This window comes from Schistocerca nitens, chromosome 1, assembly GCF_023898315.1.
Source record: "Schistocerca nitens isolate TAMUIC-IGC-003100 chromosome 1, iqSchNite1.1, whole genome shotgun sequence".
NCBI lineage: Eukaryota > Metazoa > Arthropoda > Insecta > Orthoptera > Acrididae > Schistocerca > Schistocerca nitens.
This window is the reverse complement of record NC_064614.1, coordinates 512214188-512230342: the sequence shown is the minus strand read 5'-3', so window position 1 is coordinate 512230342 and position 16155 is coordinate 512214188. Positions and strand designations below refer to the sequence as shown.

Sequence of the window (16155 nt, the reverse complement as noted above, 5' to 3'; positions counted from 1 at the left end):
TTATATTGTGACAGTCTTTTTGTTGTGCCTATCTGCGACTCAGCATCTCCTCTATTTGGTGAGTGACAACTTTCCTTTTCATAATATTGCTACATTCCATCCTGGATTTTCCATTGTTTGATTACAGACAGCGTGTCATTGATTATTTTCAGATTTACACACTACAACAGTTTATACAAAGGGTGAAATTCATTTGTCCAAAAAGATGTTCAGCTGTGCTGTAAGAAATCATATCTCAATAAAAATTGTCATTTAAAAGTGTAATTGCTTCTCATACCTGAATTACAATCATAAACAGACTTGTCGATTATGGCGACCATTTTGCATTGTCAAATTTACAAGTATTTTGTTAAAACAAATTCTTCTCTTTTTGTGTTATTCTGCATTTTCATCATATTTTTTTGTTCAGAATAGAGTAGATTTTCCACATTATTAACAGAGAACAATGTTGTACTGTTTTTCGTGTTCTGTTGTCACTTTGTCTTTTTCTTATAGGCACAGAATGAGTGGGAGACCTGTTGTATGGATTCCAGGAATGGATCATGCAGGAATTGCTACTCAAGTCGTGGTAGAGAAAATACTTTGGCAAAATCTAAAGAAATCAAGACATGATATTGGTAGACAAAGATTTTGTGAAGAAGTTGCACTCTGGAAAGATGAGAAGAAACTGAAAATTAAACATCAGCTTAAAAAAATTGGTGCTTCGTTAGACTGGTCGCGTGAATTTTTTACACTGGATGCTGTAAGTGTAGTAATATAGAGGAGTATGTTGTTTCCCTCCCAGTGAAGGTTTAATATTAATGATGTTTTACAGAAACAGTCATCTGCAGTTGTGGAAGCTTTCATACAGCTGTACAATAATGGACTAATATATAGGAATGAAGCCTTAGTAAACTGGTCTTGCAGTTTACAGACAGCAATATCTGATATCGAAGTGGATCATCAGTTGATAGAAGGGCGAACTAAGGTCATTGTTCCCAACTGTGAGGAACCTGTGGAATTTGGTGTGCTTCATAACTTTGCATATCAGATTTGTGGGACAGGTGCGTAGAATTAACATAAGTTACTGCTCTGGATTTAATTCCAGTGATGTTAAAAGAGAATAATTACTCTTCAACAATATCATGAAAAGAGTAGTTGCTACTCATCATATAGTGGAGATGCTGAGTTGCAGATAGGCACAACAAAAAGATTGTCAGAAAGGGGGTTTTTGGCCTACAAGTCCTTTATTGAAAAAACACACACACAAAACCAAGGTTTCCAGCCACTAAAACCAGACTGCCAATCAGTGACCAGAGACTGTGGTCGTGTGTGTGTGTGTGTGTGCACGCGCGCGCGCATTTGTGTATTTTCGACGAAGGCCTTGGAAGCTCACTTTCTGGTTGTCTTTTTGTTGTGCCTATCTGCAACTCAGCATCTCCGCTTTATGGTGAATAGCAACTACCCTTTTCATAATATTGTCACATTCCATCCTGTCATATTAATTGTGCCTATGGTACATAAATGCGATGACAGTAATAACAATTATGATGAACTCATGTAGAATGTGGCCTGGTGCAAGTCTGTTTTAAATGACACCGCTGGGTTGACTTGCATGTAATGTGTTAAGTGTAATTCTCAATGTAGGTCATTGTAATGGTGTGTGCATAAAGTAGTGTATTGCTTGTGAAGTTGTTATAGAGATAAGGTAGAAGCTCAAAACACAGGGCTGGTTCTTTGCTTCTATGTTTGAATAGCATCAAGGGACACACAAACTTAATGTAGCCATCCAGTGGCCAGATCATCATCATCAATAATTTCATGTGCCCCCGCTCCTCAAAAGATTGTGGAGAGGTTTGGCTTTTGATCCAGAACACTGATCAAATCATGGTGACACCTCAGAAGTACATGTGTGGTGAGCCTAGTGCCACAAGATATTACATCACCTGCTTCCTTTCTTATGCTGCAGTTCCCACCACTGACTATACCTAATCCTCTTTCTTTCTTGTGGTGGTAGCTTTCGATGTTGACATAGCTATTTCCATAGGTTCTTCTTTCTTTCGCCATTGTCTTCATTCTTTTCCCTTACATCAGCTTTTCAGGTGAAGTAATTTTGTTCCCTTTCTGGGTTTGACTACCATACTGAAATTTTTCCTCTTGTGGGGACTGACTGGAGAAAACCTCAAATAGTGATGTTGCCTATAGTGTTGATGACTGTCTGTGCACAGTAACTATGTAGACTCATGTGTGCTTAAAAGTCAATGCTGTAGCCAGTTTGACAAGGTGGGCTTATTATGTACCCATTTGGTAGAGGCCCCTGACAGAACCAGGGTGACACTTCTAATGCCTGAGCTGTAGCTCCCCATGCATGCCAAGAAGTACATGCTTGACTTCCGAGGTATCAAGATGGTTGTCGTGCCATATAATGTTTGCTGTGACTAAATCATGCACATGGGGAGAGCCCTGGATTGGAATATCTGGTATCAGGGTGGATCTTTCACTCATAAGCCGTATCAGATTGAACTAACACAATGATTATTCTGATTCAACCTTCTCAAAAGACAGGTTTAGATACTTCAGCGTGGACAATTACAATTCCATTGCTTTCCCCACGATTGCTATCCCATAGGGAGAGGGATAAACCAGACAAGTCAGAGTGAAATGGTTTATTCAGTATCTGACATGTACTAGATCAGATGGATATACTTTAACAGTGACAAAACCACAGAAGGCAAATTTGGACGAGTCAACTCTTTGGGAAAAATGTGCAGTGGATCACTACTGATTAAGGTCCCCTCTGCTACACAGTGTCGAGCTCCACAGGCATGTGAATGACTGGATGAAATACCAGTGACCACAGTCCCACATAAAACTTTGAGTATAGTGCAGGGAGTTAGACTTCAGACAGACAAAGAGCTCCTACCTTATCTCGAATAGCGAGGTACACATTTTGTCTGATACATACAAGAAGTCCCAAGGATATCCAAAGGCACTTTCATCTTACCCTTTGTAGGAAATGTCCTCCCAGAAAAAGTCAGTTAGGGTGTATAGATGTGACATGAAACCTTATGTCCCACTGCCTATGAGTTGTTTCGAATGTTTAAGCTTTAGTCATATGCCAACCTGGTGCAGCAGCAATACTGTGGATGATCACTCCACGATGCTTGAGTGTTACTCAAAGACTACATCTACTCAGTATCTGCATTTGACTCAAATGTGTCTTTCCGTCACAAAGGTGAGATAGTATGAACATCATAATCCTCAAGTCAGGCATCCAAAGTCTCTTGACAATTTCCAACCAATGAACCTCATCAACATGCTCTGTGAAAACTGCTTGAAAAGATGACTGCCCATGAATTATGTTGGGTTCTTGAATCTTGGGACCTATTGTTCCCCCTATCAGTGTGTTTTCCAGGAGGGACGATCCTCAACCTACTATCTGGTAGGTTGAAAATGGTAATCCAACAGGCGTTTTCAAAATGTTATCACAATACTGCTTAGTGCCATCACATTTTACTTACCATGACTGTGGCTTTCAAGGTTCCCCACAAAATTTTGTCAGTTTTTATCCCACTGGTTGTTCTGGATTAGAGATGGTACTTCACTCAGCTTTCCGTGGATCCACCTAACAGTGTTCCTCAGGGCTTTGTGCCAATTGTCACTCTTCTTCATCACCTTCAATGGGCTAATGACCTCTGCCCTGTTCATCCCCGTGATGTACATTGGTGACTTTTGCATTTGTTACAGCTCCTACTCCGTATCCATATTCATCAACTAAAGACTAGCTGCATGCGGAAGCTTAATGCCCTTTATTTCCTTGCCCAACCTCTTTGGGTGTGTATCGTGCTACTCTTCTCCATATTTACTGGGCCTTGGTCTTGTCTCAGCTGCACTGCGGTTGCCAGATTTATGGCTCAACAGACCCTTCAGCTTTGAAATTGTTAGACCCAGTTTGTCATTGTGGCATTCGAATGACCACTGGTGCCTTCCAGTCTAGTCCTGTTGACAGTCTCCTTGCTGAAGTGGGAATCTTCCCTCTTCAGCTACAGCGGTATCAACTATTGCCCACTTATACAGTCACTATCCAAGAGTGTGCTCATTGTCCTACATACCGCTTTCTTCTTGCATACGAGGTGCATCAAATTCCTGATGCCTGCCTTCAGGTGGGATTACTATTTGCTGTGCCTTGCAACCTTTTGCTGGGGCTACACACACACACACACACACACACACACACACACACACACACACACACACACACACACACACGTGTTTGTTGTCCCCATGACCTTTCAGCATCTGTTCCTTTCAGTTCTCCAAGAGTATCAAGGTACTACTGTCATTCACACTGATGGCTGTAAAACCATGGGTAGAATGGGACATGTTTTTACATCTTCCGCCAGTCAGGAACAACGTTCAGAACATGTAGTGTTTTTACGGTAGAATTGATAGCCATCAGCAGTGCCCTAAATTTTTTTTAATCAAGCCTCCCTTGACTGTGTTTTAATTTGCAGTAAGTAAATGAGCAGTCTCACTGTTATCATCCTGTGATGTCTATTATTCATGATGTTCTCTCTGGCTTCAGTCATATTGGCTGATCAGTTGTCTTTCTGTGGGTCCCAGGTCATGTGGGTATCCCAGGGAATGAAATGGCCAACTGTGTTTAGCTAGAGAAGTGATTACCCACATCACATTCACTTTGATGATCCTAGGTTAGGATTTGCAGGTGTAAGTAAGGTTTCTGCTCACTCATAGATTGAACAACGTATAGTGGTCTACTGCCCCCTCTAATATACTCTTCACTCTGCACTATCGAGGAGACTACTGCTGCATGGCACTCCTCTCCTGCTCCTTCCGGAAGGAATCCATCATTCTGTACTGGCTAGGCGTTGGTCATACCAGCCTAACCAATAATTTTATTTCATACACACATTAAAAAATGTTTTGCATCACCTCAGTTCTGAGAGTTCCACAACCTGTACAGAAAATTGGAATAGAGATCAACATAAACATCATTTCCAACCTTTTTATTGCTCATGAAAACCACGCATTGCATGTTGTACCACCATACAGCGAGACCTTCAGAGGTGGTGGTCTAGATTGCTGTACACACCGGTACCTCTTAATACCCAGTAGCACGTCCTCTCGCATTGATGCATGCTACCTGTATTCATCGTGGCATACTATCCACAAGTTCATCAAGGCACTGTTGGCCCAGATCGTCCCATTCCTCAACGACAATTTGGTATAGATCCCTCAGAGTGGTTGGTGGGTCACATAAACAGCCCTTTTCAATCCATCCCAGGTATGTTCCATAGGGTTCATGTCTGGAGAACATGCTGGCCACTCTAGTTGAGCGATGTCGTTATCCTGAAGGAAGTCATTCACAAGATGTGCACAATGAGGGCATGAACTGTCGTCCAATATGCTGCCTATATGGTTGCACTAACGGTCGGAGGATGGCATTCACGTATCGTACAGCCATTACAGAACCTTCCATGACCACCAGCGACGTACGTCTGCCCCACATAATGCCACCCCTGTTCAGCAGGGAACCTGCACTCGCTGGACAGTGTGTCTAATGTGTTCAGCCTGATCGGGTTGCCTCCGAACACATCTCCAATGATTGTCTGGTTGAAGGCATATGTGACACTCATTGGTGAAGAGAACATGATGCCAATCCTGAGTGGTCCCTTCAGCATGTTGTTGGGCACATCTGTACCACACTGCATGGTGTCATGGGTTAAAGATGGACCTCGCCATGGACGTTGGGAGTGAAGTTGCACATCATGCAGTCTATTGCACACAGTTTGAGGCATAACACAACATCCCGTGGCTGCACGAAAAGCATTATTCAACGTGGTGGTGTTGCTGTCGGGGCTCTTCTGATCCATAATCCATAGGTAGCAGTCATCCACTGTAGTAGTAGCCCTTGGGCAGCCTGAGCACAGCATGTCATCGACAGCTCCTGTCTCTCTGTGTATCCTCCATGTCCGAGCAACATCGCTTTGGTTCACTCCAAGACACCTGGACACTTCCCTTATTGAGAGCACTTCCTGTATCAAAGTAACATAGCGGACATGATCGAACTGCGGTATTGACCATCTCGGCATGGTTGAACTACAGACACCACAAGCTGTGTACCTGGTTCCTGGTGGAATGACTGGAATTGATTGGCTGTCGGACACCCTCCATGTAATAGGTGCTGTTCATGCAAGGTTGCTTACATCTTTGGGTGGGTTTAGTGACATCTTTAAACAGTCAAAGGGACTGTGTCTGTGATACAATATCCACAGTCAATGTCTATCTTCAGGAGTTCTGGGAACCAGGGAGGTGGAAAACTTTTTTGGATGTGTGTATAATGAACCTCACCCACATTGTAGTTGTGGAGCCATGTGGATAGTAGTTCATATCCTGGTGGAATGGCTCCCTCCTTCAGACTCTCCATGCTAGGTGTGGTTTTCTGAATTCTTTGTCCCTAGTATTGGTGGATGATTCACGCAAAGTTCAACTGGTTCTCTGTTTTGTCTGTGAAAGTGGTTTTTATTCTCAGATATAATGTTTTAGGCTACCTTCAGGGTGGGAGTGGGGTGGTTGGAATTGAGGCATCTCCTGCTACGTGTTGGGTCTGGGGGATCCTCAACCCTACTTCTTTGCAAGCTGTCGCTTTCATACCTCATTTACTCTGTTTTAAGTGTTTCTAGATGCTGTTTGCCTCTTGTTCTGGCACACCCTGATTTCCACTGTAGGGGATGCACTCTGTGGAACAGTGGGTGCTGTTTTAATGCCTTGTCTCACAAGGATCACTGGTGAGGCAGCTGTGAATGGGATGGCTTCTGTTGCATGTAGAGCTCCAGGGACACCCATCTGCTTCCTTACCTATTTCTCTCATCTTGTTTTTATTATTGATGGTCCAAGTGATGTCCATTACATTTTTAGCCTTCTCACTTTTACTGTTCTAATGTCCTGACTGGAAAGCATTCTTTACTCTGTAATTGTGCTCTCCCTTAATTGGTTTGGTGGTGGTCAGGTATGGGTGGGGTTTCTCTTTCCATAAGTGAGCCCTGGGAGACTTCTCATCTGCTGTGACTTACACACCAGTCTGATACATAAACTACCCCATAAATTGTAAATAATTTAGGCGTAAAGGAGAACACTCACCGAATAGCAGAAGCATTGTGTCATCGACAGGCACACATAAAATGGAAAAACCTGCTAGCTTTCACAGTGAAACCTTTCAGGAGCCATAGTACAAAACACACACACACCACACCACACCATGTCTGTGCCCCTACAAAGTGTCAGATGGATGCACAATGCTGTTATTGCAGTTCAGCAAAGGACTAAGTGGAGTAGGAGTTCTGTCAGGTGGGTTGGGTAAAGGGAGAAACAGGCAGGAAGAAGTGTTTTTTTTTTTTTTTGGGGGGGGGGGGGTTGTAGCTAGTTGCTTGGAGAGAGACAAGCAGTTTGCTGCTTAGGAATACAGGAGGGAGGGGTGGCAGGTTTATGGGCTAGACATGCACTAGGCATGTGATGAAAAAAGTCATGTCTCCATATGATGTTCTTTGAGTATCAGGCCCCACTGCCTCCAGTAGCTGTGTCTAATGTTCACAGCCTATACAACTGTCACCCCTTTCTCATTCCTAGCCAGAAAATGGATACATAGGTGGATGTAATAGCAGAAGTGAAATAAGATGAATAATATGCTGCAAGGCTGGGGAAAAAGTTTTTTAGATAAGCTGTCCGTTTACAGCACCCAATGAAATATTCATGGTATTATTGAAGATTACTGTTATGGTGTCAAGAATGTTCTTGCAAAATTTCCAGTAAGTTTTTTTGCCTCACCAGAAACTATTCTAGGTATGAAGTTTGGCTCGTGAGTGTGGAGGAAAGTCAATTTTTGGTGTTTATGTCTCAACATACAAAATTTCATTCTGTGCTGGGTAGTAAATGCACTTTACAGATGATGAACACACATTTGTTGTTTCACGATGGCAATAACTGGGAAAGTGGGAAGACAAGTACAAACTAAAATAGATACATACAGGATTGGGTATTTTTTCCCAGTACTAGGAGATGGAAAACATACAGAAATCATTGCCCATGCCCTTAGATTGTTTGTGTGCAACTGTCCTGCAGGAGAATTTTCAGCTTTATGGGGAGTCTGATGAAATGCGGAATGTACTGAAAACAGAATAGGTGACAGTAGACAAAGTTGATAATTCTGATGTAGATGGATAATAAATCAGAGTCTTGCAATAAACCAACACAAATGATGTTGGCACAATGTAACTCCAATTAGACAACAGGCTCAAAACTTATTCAAGGCCTCAACTATCTTCCATCATGTCCTGAACTGAGGAATACCTCCTTAAAAGTTTTCCACCTGGTTCACTTCAACTGTTTCTGACCCAAGCTATCTTTCTTCCTCTGCCCACAGAACACATGCCATTGACCATTGACATCTCTGAATTTTACTTATGTTAACTCTCTTTATACAGCTTTCAATCTTGCAATTCTTTTGCTTCTTTATACCGTAGATCCAGGGCTCCCCCTGCTTCTGTTCTTCCCTCCACCATTTGTCATTGTTCTCATCTCATTCTCTCCTCTCCCCTTTCCTTCCACTAATTGTGTTGTTCTGCCTGCCATATACATAAGTTATGTTTTGTCCCCATGACATTCAGTACTCATTACCGTTTATGGGCCCATTCTGCGAACTTCAATGGTTGGATTATTTTCTGGTAGTGAAACTTTAATTGTATCCACTTTTGGATTATGATATAGCTACATCGGTTTCAGAATTTAGATATCGATATATTAGAATATGTTCTTCTTTCCTTTGAATAAGGTACTACGGCCTGGAAATCCACAGTAGAAGCTGAATGAAATTTGATCTGACTAATAGGTAGCAGTTAAAAACATATTTTTTAATTTCAAAATTGTTTGCAGTTGTGAGAGTCCCTTGAGCCCCTTTTTCCTGTTTGTATTTCAGATGAAGAGATAGTTGTATCAACAACAAGAATTGAAACCATGCTTGGTGATGTAGCTGTTGCTGTACACCCTGAAGATCCCAGATACCATCATGTAATTGGTAAAGAAGTTTGGCACCCTTTTAGGGAAGAGAAAATTCCAGTCATAAGTGATGATTTTGTAGATCCTGAATTCGGAACAGGTATTCAAATCATAGGATTTTAAAATTTTGTAGTTTTAATAGTATTTTGTAGGAAAGTTGTGGTAGAATATTAATACTTGTGTATTGAAGTAGACCATTTATCGAAACGCAGAAGCATTGAGTCATTGACAGGTCCTCTTTCTTTCCTTCTTTCTTTTTGTGTGTGCCTGTTGATGATTCAGTGCTTTATAATAGTCAGAAGTCTTTGATAATCCATAACAAGAGCCAAAATATGATTTCAAAAGGGGAAAAAATTGTGATGCACATTGTCTGAATGCATTAATTCAGTGCTGCAACCCTTTTCAATCAAATTAGTATTCGACTTAGTTCTCAAAAGGAGAATACTTGAAAGGGTGGCGTCTAGGTTCAAGATGATAGCATAACTTAATTTACCATCAAGAAATAGTTCTGAAATGTAATACTACTCCTTTTTCTTATTTTTTGGTCCAAGCACATTTGGATGAATCAGGTTAGGGGGAGGAGAAAAGGGCTCTTAGGTATTCAGCATTGCCTAACTCAGTCCACTTTGAGCACTGGGAGCATCTGGATGACTGTTTCAAGTGGGCCTGAAGATAGTGCATATCACACAACAGTGTAGAGTCAGCACTTGAACAATTAAATATTATAAAGTTCTGTGTTAAACTCAACAAAAATCTTGCCAATACCTGACAAGACTTATAGGTAACTCGAGGTGGAAGAAGAAGTGGATAATGAATGTAATATTGATTGGCTGGCAATCAGCAAAAGTAACAAAAAAGTGTTTCATGTTTTGTGATCTTTTGAACAATAGCTATTGAATCAGCATGTAGATGATAGCAGAGACTCTCATTATTGCAAAAAATAACAGTGCTCAATATTGTTAGTGATAGTTTGAACATGCAGAAAGAATGTGAGAAGTTGGGCCTCAAATGGTTGCCTTATGACTGCAGGAACAACTAAGTGTCTATTGAGTGTGACTTTTGGAATGCGTTCAAATTTAATCTAATTTTTTGTATATAGTAATCACCAGTGATGAAACATGTAAACAGGTTACAAAGTGCCAGATTTCAGAATGGCACACATCAGAGCCCCTCATCCCAAGGAGGCAAGAACAAACAATTTGAAACCTGAAACCATAAATTATTATCCTTTTTTTTTTCACTGTAACAGTGTGACTCAGAAAGAAATTGTATCATAAGAACAGACAATCAAAGCTGCTTACTACGTAGATATGATGGAGGGATTAAAGAGTGTCCAGAAGGTATTGCAATTAAATCACTAAAATTTTTTATTGAAAGTAGTGTTACTAATGTGAAAGAAGGTTGGTGATACCTGGCAGCTGCACCATAACAGTGCTCCCTATCACACAGTTATCTCTTTATATGTGTTGGAGTTCCTGACAGAGCCTACATTGGCAGTGCTGCTTCAGCTCCCTTACTGTCCTGACCAACAATTGGCGGATTTTTTCCCAGGAATCAAAACCAGTGTGAAAGAAGTCCATTTTGTGAACATCAAAGTGATTCAAACAAATGAGACAAAGGTTGTAAATGAGGTTCTTGCTAATTCCTTAAGGGGTGTCTACAGTGCATGGTGGAATTCTAGAAAAATGCATGGATGTTAAGAGGGCTGCTTTGAAGAAATTTAAATGTTTATAGTGATATGCTGAGTAAAAATATAATAGACTTGCTTTCCAGCCAAACCTCGTATAGTATTGATTAAAAGATTGCTCTATATAAATCATCTTTTTCTGAATCATGTATTAAGTACTAATTTTCATCCTGACTTAAGAAATTAACATTCCAGGTGCTGTCAAAATCACTCCAGCACATGACCGTACTGACTATGAAGTAAGCAGGCGACATGATTTGCCAGTGTTGAAAATAATATCAGAAGATGGAAAGCTAAATAAAAATTGTGGCAAGTTTGCTGTAAGTTCAAATTATTTTTAAAGTGAAAGTTCACTGTCTTTTAACATAGAAGATACAGATTTTTCTGTTGTAACTTGTTTGTTTCTCGTACAGGGGATTGGAAGATTTAATGTTAGAAGAATGCTAGTTACTGAACTAGAAAAAAGGAATTTGCTGCGCTGTAGCAGTGATCACAAAATGCAAGTTCCATTTTGTAGTCGGTCAGGTGATGTTGTAGAGTTCATACTGAAACCACAGTGGTATGTTATGAATTGCCTGCATTTATTTCTACCATAGTTCATAACAGACTGTACTTCCACATAAACTGCATTTATAATACAGGTATATTAATTGTCAGGAAATGGCGGAGAGAGCTGTTCTTGCTGTACGTGAAGGAAGACTGAAAATAGAACCTCAAAGCTTTGAAAGAGTCTGGTTCACTTATTTGGAGAATATTCGGTATGTATTACATTGCTGTCTAAAGACTGTGTACATCTAAATCAGTACCACTGGGTCTCTTTTTTTTTGTACCCATGCCTATGTGAACAGTCTTCTAATCAGTAGTATCCAGCATATATAAAATTGAGGTATTTCCACTTGTTGCTCATGATTTCAAGTAAAATCCTATCCATTCCTTGTGCAACTCTCTGCAACTAGACTGTGAGTTACTTTTTTGTGGATTTCCAATCCCTTTACATTTTTTGTTCGCTCTCTTTCAAAGAAATGTGGGAATTTTATATGGTCTCTATATTACATCTACATCTGTACTCTCAAAGTCACTTTACAGTGTGTGGCGGGGTATGTTTTGTGTAGCAGTGTCACTTCCCTCTTTTTGTGTTCCAATAACATATGGTTTGCGGGAAGACCAATTGCTGGTAAGCCTCGATGGGGGGCTTGAATCTTTCTAATTTTATCTTCATGGTCTTTTTACGAGATATTCATTTTAGGAAGCAATATATTGGCTAACTCTTCAAGGAATGAAAGCTCTCGGAACTTTAAAAGTAGACCATGCTGTGATGCAGAACACCTGTCTTGCAGTGTCTGCCAGTGGAGTTGGCTGAACTTATCGGTGATTTAATAAACACATCATCCGAAAACACCTCATGGGGCTACCAAAGCCATCTAATAGGTCATTTATATGTATTTTGAAAAGTAATGAAATGAAGTGATTGTGTGGGATTGATGGCTGGAAGGCCCCATCTGGTGAAGTGCGGGTGCCAGGTGCAAGTCTTATTTCATGTGACGCCACATTGGGCGGCTTGTGCATCGGTAATGGTGATATGATGATGAGGACAATACAACACCTAGTCCACAGGCAGAGAAAATCTCCAACCCGGCCGGGTATTGAACCCAGGCCCACTGCATGGTAGGCAAACACATTAACAGTCTGTTAAGCAGGCGGACTTTAAAGTAACGATCCTATAACACTCCCCTGGAGTGCACCTGAAGTAACCCCCCCCACTCCCACCCAGGGGCTCGCCACTGTTTGGCGGGTTCGTGCTTGGCTACCATGGGGCCACAGCCTTTGCAGCGTTTTTCACTTTCGTGCTGCATGTCTAGGCTCAGCCTCTTGCTATTCTTTTTACCCTCCCTAGGGGAACATGTGTAGGATGTTATTGGGAATGTTCTGCATTGTCTGTCGCTGACAAAAGAACAGTCTCACCTTTGTTTTTCACTCCCTTTTCCTTCATTTGTTTCCCTTCTCCTCTCATTCCTCCACTTTGGCATTTGAGGTTCTGCTTTTTCTTCTTCCTCCCTGTGCACTCCTGAAGGCTGGCCCATGCGTCTGACGCACAACAGGTGACTGGGTAACACATAATTCCCGGTCCCGGGTCAACAGGTAGGGTTCGCACATACCCCCTGGTACAGGCCAGGCCCAGGGAGGGGTGATTGCCTGAGTTGCAACCTTCCCAAATTGTCGATTGATCCCTCTGTCAGATGTTTGGGAGCTGTGACCTGAGGATTGAACATTCACCTAAGCTGGGTGTGCCCCCTTGTGAAGGGAGCCCCCAGTTGGAAGGCGCGTGCCATTAGAGACGCTACCAATCATGGGAGATTTTCTCACAGTGAGTAAATCATCTTCACAGTCAATGTCTACAAAACGTAAATGTAATGAGGCTAATGATTCCCACTGCACCACGGTTCACCATTATTCAGAAAGGTATTGATGCAATTGCTGGCCCTGTGAAATCCTGCTCTCATTTATGTAAAGGCATTTTGCTTTTGGAGAGTGTTTCTGATTCTTGAGCATGACAACTGCTTGCTGCCTCGCTTCTCCACGGCTACCCTGTTTGTGTCGAGGCCCATAGAACTTTGAAGTCTTCCCGTGATGTAATTTATGCCAGGCTGCTCGACGGACTAACAGAGGCCGAAATCCAATCTTACCTCTCTGATCAGGGTGTCATTGCCGTCCATCATAATGAAAAAGGTAGATTCCTCCTTAGTGCCCACCCACACTCTTTTCCTCACCTTTGATAGAGTGGTGCTGCTGTCCAAGATTAAAGCAGGCTATGAAATTATCACAGTTTGGCCGTACATTCCGAATCTGTTGCCGTGCTACCAGTGTCATCGTTTCAACTACTCTTGATCTTGAGCGTCTTGTCAACACCCAGCCAAATGTCTCGCCTCAAGGGGCGAAGCCACCAGCTACACAACCAGTAGGCAGGAAAGGACAGAAGGAGTACTCCCATGAAGACTTCCTCCAACCCTCCAGCCAAACACCACCCAAGTCTTCCTCTAACCAGAAAGGCTCGAAGAAGTCCACCAAAGGCAAATGGTCTTCTCCTTTGCCAACTTGAAGATCCTGTTCGGTGGTGTCGCCATGTGGTACCTTAGCCTGGCCGGCCTCTGTGTTGCCGATGCGAACCACCAATTGTTTTTCAGCGTTGGACTCCATGGACCTACCGCACAAGCAAGCCGATGCTTCTGTGGACCCCCATGGAGCAGGATCCTCCAGTTCCTGTGCCTTGTGGCAGTGACTCTACACCAGCTGTCACTTGGTGGCTGCTGATTTGACACCCCTACATCTCTTTCTCCTCATGACTCTCCTCCCATGGAACTTTCTAGGCATTTGGTCCCACAAAGAGGATTTACAGCTGCTTTTAGCATCACAGCATCCCCTTGTACTCTGCCTTCAGGAAACAAAATTGTGCGCTCATGACTGCTTAGGGCTTTCACATTACTTACCAATTCGCTTTTACCTTCCACCTGAGGTCAGCATTCCATCTCATGGGGGTGTCATGACATTCATAGTCAACCCATCTCCCTGACTACCTGTCTGCAAGCTATTGCAGTTCACCTTTTCCTTCCCCACCTGACTTTTCCCCTCTGTACCATTTATGTACCTCCATCATTCAGTGTCACCAGGGCAGACTTCCTTCATCTTATTGGGCAGGTACCTCCCCCATTCCCCCATTTTTGCTACCTTTGGGGGTTCTCCCAGGACCTAACAGAGAGGTGCCCTCTTGGCTGACCTTCTTAACAAACTTAACCTCTTCTGCCTTAACTCTGGAGCACCCACTTTTCCTTTCTGACTCCTCGCACACCTATTCCCATTTGGACTATCCTTTTGCACTGCCCAGCTTGCCCATTGTCTTGAGTGGTCTGTTGTTTCTGACACCTACTTGAGCAACCATTTCCTGTGTGTTCTCCGTATGCTGACTCCTACCCCATCCACATGCACACCCAAATGGCAGCTTACCAAGGCAGCTTTACTCCTCCCTGGCGACCTTTGAAGAACAAGATTTCCCCAGTTGTGATGACCAGGTGGACTACCTCACCAATGTTATCCTTACTGTTGCACAATGTTTCATTCCTTGTACTTCCTCTTTACCACATCATGTCCCTTGGTGGACTGAGGCATGCCACGATGCAATTCGCGCATGGAGACATGCTCTCCACATTTTTAACTGTCATCCTACAATGGCAACTTGCATTCATTATAAACAGATGCATGCAAAGTGTTGTCTCATTCCGATGTTATCGTGGACTCTATTGCTGTCTCCAACACCTTGCACCACCATTTTGTGGAAGTTTCGAGCTCTTCCCACTTCCACCTGCCTCCATCGGAAACCAGCGGAGGAGGCTCAGGCGATACCCTTCTCTTCTCTGAATTGTGACTGCTACAATGCTGCCTTTACTTTGAGAGAACTCGATCATGCTCTCAGTTTATCCTGATCCTCCATCCCGGGGCTGCACACCATCCACATTCAGATGTTGCAGCATCTTTCTCTTGTGGGCAAGCACTTTGTACAACTGCATCTGCACGTTTTGCGGACTCTGGTGTGAAGCCACCGTCATACCCATACCTAAGCCCGGTAAGGACAAAAACCTTCCTCCTATCTACCGCCCCATCTCTCTTACCAGCTGTGTTTGCAAGGTGATGGAACGTATGACTCATGTCCGGCTGGTATGGTCGCTTGAGTCTCGCAATTTATTGATGAATTCACAGTGTGGATTTTGAGCATGGCATTCTGCAGTTGACCATCTCGTTACTTTGTTCACCCATGTCATGAATGTTTTTCTGCAGAAATCCCAGACTGTGGCCATGTTTTTCGATTTGGAGAAGGCGTAAGACACCTGCTGGAGAACTGGTATCCTTTGTACTCTTTACACGTGGGGGATTCCTTGGGTGCCTGCCCTGTTTCCTTCAGGCATTTGTACAAGATTGAGTTTTCAAGATGCATGTGGGCTCTGCCTTGTCGGACATCTTTATCCAGGAAAATGATGTGCCTCAGTGTTCCGTCCTGAGTGTCGTCCTCTTTGCTATTGCCATTAACCCTATCTTGGCCTGTCTCCCACTGGGCATCTCCGGCTCCATTTTTGTTGACAATTTTGCCATCTATTGCAGTTCTTCAAGGACCTGTCTCACTGAGTGGCGTTTTCAGCAGTGTCCGTTTTCAGCAGTGTCCGTTTTCAGCAGTGTCCGTTTTCAGCAGTGTCCGTTTTCAGCAGTGTCTTGATCGTCTTTACTCCTGGAACATTGACAAAACCGTCTGTATGAATTTCTGGCGACACAAGCGGTTTCTCCCATCATCTTTACATCTTAGGCCTGTTGCCCTTTTGTTCATTGAAATTACGAAATTCCTGAGGCTCATGCTCAATAGGAATCTCTCTTGG

At 42.7% G+C, this 16155-nt stretch overlaps 1 protein-coding gene across 3 annotated transcripts in view; it reads left to right on the top strand.

Moving 5' to 3' along the window:
* Positions 1-16155, top strand: part of LOC126253192 (valine--tRNA ligase-like) — a 118378-nt gene that overhangs the window by 17719 nt on the left and 84504 nt on the right. For all 3 annotated transcript variants that reach the window (XR_007545918.1, XM_049954362.1, XM_049954373.1), the window contains exons 3-8: positions 496-742; positions 815-1043; positions 8972-9151; positions 10934-11058; positions 11152-11297; positions 11380-11496. Coding sequence is in view for 2 of the 3 variants with exons in the window: in XM_049954362.1 (XP_049810319.1) it covers positions 496-742; positions 815-1043; positions 8972-9151; positions 10934-11058; positions 11152-11297; positions 11380-11496 (1044 nt within the window). In the remaining variant the exon portion in view is untranslated. The remainder of the gene's footprint in view (positions 1-495; positions 743-814; positions 1044-8971; positions 9152-10933; positions 11059-11151; positions 11298-11379; positions 11497-16155) is intronic.